This window comes from Eschscholzia californica, unplaced genomic scaffold (genome assembly GCF_041429995.1).
Source record: "Eschscholzia californica isolate CP2 unplaced genomic scaffold, dmEscCali1.0.p SCAF_3, whole genome shotgun sequence".
Lineage (NCBI taxonomy): Eukaryota > Viridiplantae > Streptophyta > Magnoliopsida > Ranunculales > Papaveraceae > Eschscholzia > Eschscholzia californica.
The window spans coordinates 12,473,751-12,480,553 of NW_028238420.1; the positions used below are offsets into that span (position 1 = coordinate 12,473,751).

Consider the following 6,803-nt stretch of genomic DNA (forward strand, 5'->3'; position numbering starts at 1 on the left):
CTCACCCACGCCCCTGAATCCAATCCAGGAGAATCAATACCATAGTCTTTGTAAGAGTTACTTGTCATCACTCACCAATTATCTAACTTTTTTTTTTCTTTAAGAATTTTCAAAAGAGCTTATATTTAACAAAATTCTACCATCTAGACTTTGGTTGGGTATTTATTGCTTTGATCTTCTTCTTTTCTCTGCTAGTTTATTTCAAAGAATAAAATTTCAGTCATTTCAATCGAAAATATTTCAAAATTTATTTCCTTGAAAAGACATTGTTAAGAGAAGCTTAGTTAAATTTTGATTTTGATGAAAACTTCGGGTAGGTATAGAAATGAAAATATTTCAATCATTTCGGCCAAAATAATTTGAAATTTAATTCACAAGTATATTAAGCTCCTTTTTGCTAATCAATTTTGAAGATTTATCCAAGTGGGAGAAGAGGAGAGCAAGGGATTCTACATTTTGCTGCTCACCCACTTAGAATTTAGATAAATGGTATTACTAGCAGTAATAGAAAAAATTGGGCAACACTCATTTAGTTTTTTTTTCTAAGCCACAACCAAGAGTTAAAATTGGACAACACTAATTTAGTTTTGTTTTCGGGACATAACCAATAGTTCACTATGAGTGAGAGTTCACTCTTGCTAACTTGTATTTGCAGTTCAGTTAGGCCATTAATATCTAAGAAGTTAACTACTTATATATCGAATCAATGCAATATCGCCCAAAATTCGTTGTAATTTTACTAATCGTCGCATAATAGCATCCTTTTCTAATTTTATAGTTTGAAAAGTCTGAGTGTGACATGTTTTTGCTAAGGGCAATAGTGATTTTTGAGTGTTTAAGGTAATGGACTTTAAATTCAATCTTATTGTGTATCTCAGTCAAGTAAATATCATATAGTTAAGCTACTTTATACCAAACGCTAAGCAATAGCTTTTGCAGAAGAAAAAGCGCTTTTGTTTCGTCATACCAAACAACCATAGTAGCTTTTCATAGAGCGCTTTTGTTTAAGCGCTGAAAAAAAACTATTGAATTAAGCTTATACGTGTTCCCATTATATCTGTGAGGTTTGGTGATGTTAATATACAAACAAGACAACTTAACCAATCATCAAGCTTCCATTCAATATTCCTTTTTAAAAATTCTCATAATGGAACTATCAGATATTAATGCTAAAACATAACAAAATTATGAAACCATAGATTCCATGAAAGATGCAAACATATAATATAGATCAAAGATTTTGGTAAGTTTTCTTGGCATTCGACTGAATGGAAAGGTTAGACTTGCTCCTTACTCAGGTATTTGTCACCGTTACTCTAGTTTCCCTAGTAGTTATAACCACTTCCTCTTTCCATTTTCGCGTAATACCTCATGATTGAGCTAATCTTCATCAAATTTGATCTTCTTTGGAACAGGTTGAACACTACCGACCTATAAAAATAAAAACACGTGTAAGCACATATTACTTGCTCATTGTGAAAGTGTAAAATATAGCTGCATGATCCCAGCAAATCCAATAAAACTAGGTAGTCCAATATGGACGAGGAATAGCACCGATGGGACTATCCTTCTTATAACATTTTTTCCGTATACAAGGACCTTATTTTCTATTTTCTTTTCCCCCAAGTAGAATATGGAAGAGTATTTCATACAATAACACCATTATAAAAAGTTGTAGCATTGGGCTATAAGATGTTAAGCTTCGGAGGAAAGATGCAAAGAATTTTAGTTCGGCTGTACACTGTAAATTGGAGAGACAACTATACCAACTTCTCATCTAGCGGTTACGTCAGGACTCCTGTATATAAACGTTTTGAATTCTACCCACACCCGCAAACAAAAACCGAGAAAAGAGTATGCTTTCTTACAATTTCTGGGCAGATATAATCAATACCAGCAGCCTCTATCCTCCTTTGCCGCTTCTGATCTCTTTTGACTATTCCTTCCAGCAACTTCCTGTGTTCTTCTATTGTTCTTTCCTGCACAATAAATACAATGCCACCACAAAATGATAAAATGCAACAAAAAGCAAGTACAGAGGAAAACTTTTCGACCTCGCTCATTGAAATGTTTTATTTATATTCTGACATGCACTTGATAAAGATAATTAGATTAAGATACCTTGTTATGATTCTTTCTTTCAATTTCAGTCCAGTTTATCGGCTTGGCAGGCTTCACCTGACGGCTTATACCAGACCACCTACAGCAGAAAATAGAATTAGCACTCTTTCGGCTAAAACGATTGCCGGGCTAATTTAATATTATGAAAGCCGAAAAGGGACAATACAGCATACAGAACAATGAATATACTATAACAAATTAACATATTTAGGCACATATACCGACTGGGAAAAAAATTTGTTTTAGAAACATGCTAAAATAGGTTCTTACAACTTTGGGTGAACCTTCTCTTGAGGAATAAGATGAACTTGCAGCATGTGCTCAAATAATAGATAGTTATGCATACAATCTGCAACAATTTGAGCAACCTGCATTTGATAGACATACTTGTTAAACTACATAAGTTGAAACAATTAAGCCAACCAAACAAATACTTCTTACTAGGGAGATTTGCTGTTTGGACCCCCTTTCATATAAATGACTTGCTGTTTGGACTCCCTTTTTCCAGAGTTGCACTTTGGACTCCCTTTTTCAAATACAAAGTTAAATATAACAGTTTAAAAATAAATGGGACATGAAAATACTATTTTACCCTAACCAGAGATAAAAATACTATTTTACCATCTACTCACCCTAACCCAACGGTCCCAACCTAAGTAGTTAACCCACAAGCTAACCAAATCTGAGTACTGACCCGCGAGCTGACCCTGGAATGACCCAAGAAATAAAGAACGATTCTTCTTCTTCGTCACTGTCAATGGCGGAAGAACTAGAAAAGACGATCAAGAGAATTTGATTCTTCCTCTAGATCACTTCCAATGGTTGATAAGCTAGGAGAAAGGCTGGGAGATTTGGAAAAAAATTCAGAAACAGAAGAGATGAAGACTGATACTCCATTTTTACTTTCATTGGCAGAAAAACTAGAAGGAGGATCAAGAGAATTGAAACAAACTTCTGAAATGAAGCAAATAAGGATTATAAGGTGCGAATCTCTAGCGGCAGCACTCTGGTAGTGGGGGAAGTAAGGTTTTACTGTATGAAATGAATTTTGGGGAAACATAAAGTTGGGAGCTTTAGGGTTTTACCTGGTGGGATCAGACCCCAACTTGAAGTGTCAATCTCAATTCATTCCCAAGAACAACTCCACAACCCAATTCTCCCCCGTGCATTAGTGGTTCAAAGGAATAAGAAGCTTTAATTTCTCGAAAGAAAATGCAGAAAAAAAAAACTTCAACATAATTATGTCCTCTCATGATCTCATCATGAATAAAGATGGCAAATGGATGATGATTAAAGTAGCTATAAAGTTCAATCACTCACCATATATTGATTTGAGCATCAAAGTATTAATATTAATAGTAAGTTAGATGTTTCTCTTAAAACCCAAGTTATCACTTGTCCACTTTAATCAATTTTGCAATGTTTCCCCTTCACATTTATTCATTCACAGATTTGTCTCTGTTCTAGGGTTTTCATCCCAAATATAGATTACAATAAGGGCTCCATTATAGGACAATCAGGGTTTCCACAGGAGTTACTTTCGGGAAGGATTTTCACGATTAGAGAGGAGTGAATAGAAAATAACAAGAAATTCAAGGAAACAACATATACAATTGAATAATTGAAGGTTAGTAATTTTTTTTAAATAAAACCTGGTTTTCATTGATTAAAAGCATCATGTCTCCTTTCTGATGCTCAAGAACTTCCAAGTTGTTATTTAGCTTTATAGGTTGATTGATTCATCGATCTTCATAGTCTGAGACTTGGATAAAGCTTCTAAAACTAAAGAAACTAAAAGTGATTCATCACTACGGTATGAAGGAAGAAGATGAGTTCAATTGTTAAATGAAGAGAAGGAAGGTCTGAAAACTTGGAAACGGATATAGATTTTCGATGTTTCAGTGTGCATTATAGTATGGAGGAAGAAGATGAGTTAAATAAAAGTAGAAGATGAGTTAAATAGAACAAGGGGGTACAAATTACAATATTGATTATATAAGGATAAAGTGGGCATTTTTCAAAATATAACTCTAGAGACGGAATATTCCCATGTGATTCCGTCAAAAGGGAGTCCAAAATGCAACTCTGGAAAAAGGGAGTCCAAACAGCAAGTCAATTATACGAAAGGGAGTCCAAACAGCAATTGGTACTTCTTACTAAAAGCACATGTACAAACCTCAGGAGATTCAAACTCGATGAAGCCAAAATGCTTAGATTTTGCTGTCTGTAGAACAAGAAAAAGGTTAATCAAGACAGAATATGAAAAATCAAAGCTAATGCAGCAAAAGAATGGATATTAAACAAGGAAAGAAACATAAAAGATAGACAGGAGGTTAACAGATCTAACGTGGTCAAACAAAAAAAAGAAGATTCAGCCAGTGTGTGGTTTTAGTCATCAAGTATGAGCAGATTTGCAGAGTCTCTCTGTCTAGGTTAGTGAAATGTGTCTATTTGTATCACCACTCAAACGAAATCCCTCGGTAACACTTTCTCATGCAATAAAATGAGATTCGGATAAACGTCGCTATTCTGCAGATAATTTGTGGATCTTTCCATATTTCTGGATGAATAAGAAAAGACAGTGTCTTTGTTACCGAAATCCCATGTAGGCCCAGTCTGCGGCCACGGTACTGATATGCAATAAAATGAGATTCGGATAAACCCTCTAATGCATAAGTAATTGAAAAACGTAAACTTCATATTCTCACCTTTTTATTCCTTGCAATTCGTAATCGCTTAATGGAACCAAATTGCTTAAAGAAATCTGAAAAAAATCAAATACAAAGTCAAGCCGAAATCAGAATAACACTAGTTTCATAAAAACTCCTTCAACATATTTCAAAATAATCAAAAAAATACCTTCCATCTCTTTTTCATAAAACCCATGGGGTATCCTTCCAATATACAAGACGGTAGCTGTATTTTCCAATGGTTCTACTTTCTCCTGTTGTAGTTTTCGAGCCGGTCCGCCTTCTAGTGGCTTCATTAACAGAAAGTTTTAGGATTCAAACCAGTAAATATTTATATATTGAAAATGTCAAAAAGGACTTGGAAAACAAAACAAAAAATGGAGGAACCAAAATATACCAAGAAATCAGCAACATCTGATTTAGGGTTTGAATTAGCTAGCTTAAATGACTTAGAAGCAGAAGTAGAAGCCTTCTTCAGGTTCTTCTTGAACGTAGTTTTCTTTGCCTTGGCGCCCATTTTTCTTACTAGAACAATGCAAAGAGATCCCAAATTTAGTTGATTAATCTATAATCATATAAAACTGAAAAATCAGTGAAAGCCCATAAATTAATAGCCGAATTTGAGCTGTTATTAACTTATTATATGTAAATATGACTAGAGTGATAACGAAAAAATTAAGCAAGCAAAAGAAGTCTTGAAACCCTAATCGAAGAAGAGAAACACCTGGAGGAACTCGACGAGCAGACAAGGTTCACCTCGCAGTTGGAATTCTGCAGAAAGGAGAGGAAGAGGGGAAGAGAAAGAGAGGGCACGAACTTAACGTTAAGGACTTGGACCAAGGTTTAGGGTTTTACTACCTATCACTTATATTTCTGACCTAGAAATTGATTTTCCAAGTAACCCTAAATATTAAAATGATGAAGAGTTGAAGTCCTTTGAAGAGTGAAGATCTATTATTACCTTTGGATTAGCTCAAGCCCTAGGTTCGATTCCCTCTCTCAAAGAGTGATGAAGTATTGAAGTGTTTGAAGAGTTCGGTTTCCTCTTGGAAACTAAGGGCAAGTCCAGTGTGGGGCTCGGGCTCCCAATTTTGGGAGCCCTTGATTTTTAGGAGCCCGGGGCTTTTTTCAATTCCAACGTCGGGCTCCTAACAGGGGCTCCCAAATCTAAATTATGTACGTGTGTAATGTACGTGTGCGGACTTTTAATTTCAATTTTCAACTATAAATTATTAATTTTAAATATAAAATTGAAATTTAATATTATGTTAGAGAGAGAGAAGGAATTTTGAAAAGATAAAAAAAATTAAAAAAATAAAAAATTAGAGAAATGATTGGGAAAACAAATTTAAAACAATTTATACTTTTTGAAAAAAAAATTAGTTTAAAAAAAAAATTAAAAAAAATAAAAGGAAGTGGGGTGGATCCCCTTTTTAGGGGATCCACCCCAAATATGGCCGTTGGGAGACCCCCAACGGCCATATTTGGGGCTGGGAGCCCGGGAGCATGGGGCTCCCAGCCCCACCGGGAGCCCAGCCCCGGGGCTCCCGGGTTGGAGGGCTGGGGCTGGGGCTGGGGCTCCCAAAATTTGAATTTGGGAGCCCCAGCCCCCCCACATTGGACATGCTCTAAGGCGTTCGCGGCTCCTCTTTCTCTCTCTACTTGTCTAGTTCTTGAACATGATAGGTTGGTAATAAAAAATGGCCAGGGAAAGCTAAATAGTTTCCGGAGTGTGAAATTTTAAAAGGAATATGTAGAATTTTAGAAATTTTCCGGGGAAATAAATTTTAGAGTCTGTTTGATTGGTGGGAAAAGAGGGTGGGAAAATCGATTTTCCACCGTTTGATAAGACTAAAAAGTGTGAAAGTGGATTTCTCATAAGAAAAAAAGGTGGGAAAAAAGTTTAAAAAATTTTACCACCTAAAACATGAGAAAGTCGTTTTCCCATCCTCTAATCTTTTGCGCTCTCTCTCCTCTCGCCTCTCTCACTCG

At 35.5% G+C, this 6,803-nt stretch overlaps 1 protein-coding gene across 2 annotated transcripts; it reads right to left on the reverse strand.

The window, feature by feature from the left end:
* Window positions 1-1,096: 1,096 nt before the first annotated feature.
* Window positions 1,097-6,517, reverse strand: LOC147548483 (putative RNA-binding protein C1827.05c). 2 transcript variants are annotated; one of them, XM_086667495.1, is made up of 11 exons: window positions 6,439-6,517; window positions 5,773-5,864; window positions 5,536-5,582; window positions 5,209-5,336; window positions 4,981-5,101; window positions 4,830-4,885; window positions 4,298-4,345; window positions 2,392-2,489; window positions 2,122-2,200; window positions 1,869-1,979; window positions 1,097-1,431 (listed from the first exon to the last, which is right to left on the reverse strand). In XM_086667495.1, exons 4-11 carry the CDS (start codon window positions 5,326-5,328, stop codon window positions 1,381-1,383), a joined length of 684 nt encoding a protein of 227 aa, XP_086523621.1. In that variant the 5' UTR covers window positions 5,329-5,336; window positions 5,536-5,582; window positions 5,773-5,864; window positions 6,439-6,517; the 3' UTR covers window positions 1,097-1,380. The 2 variants fall into 2 exon arrangements, with proteins under 2 accessions (XP_086523621.1, XP_086523623.1); XM_086667497.1 differs by lacking the exon at window positions 5,536-5,582 and having other exon boundaries at window positions 6,439-6,508.
* Window positions 6,518-6,803: the final 286 nt, after the last annotated feature.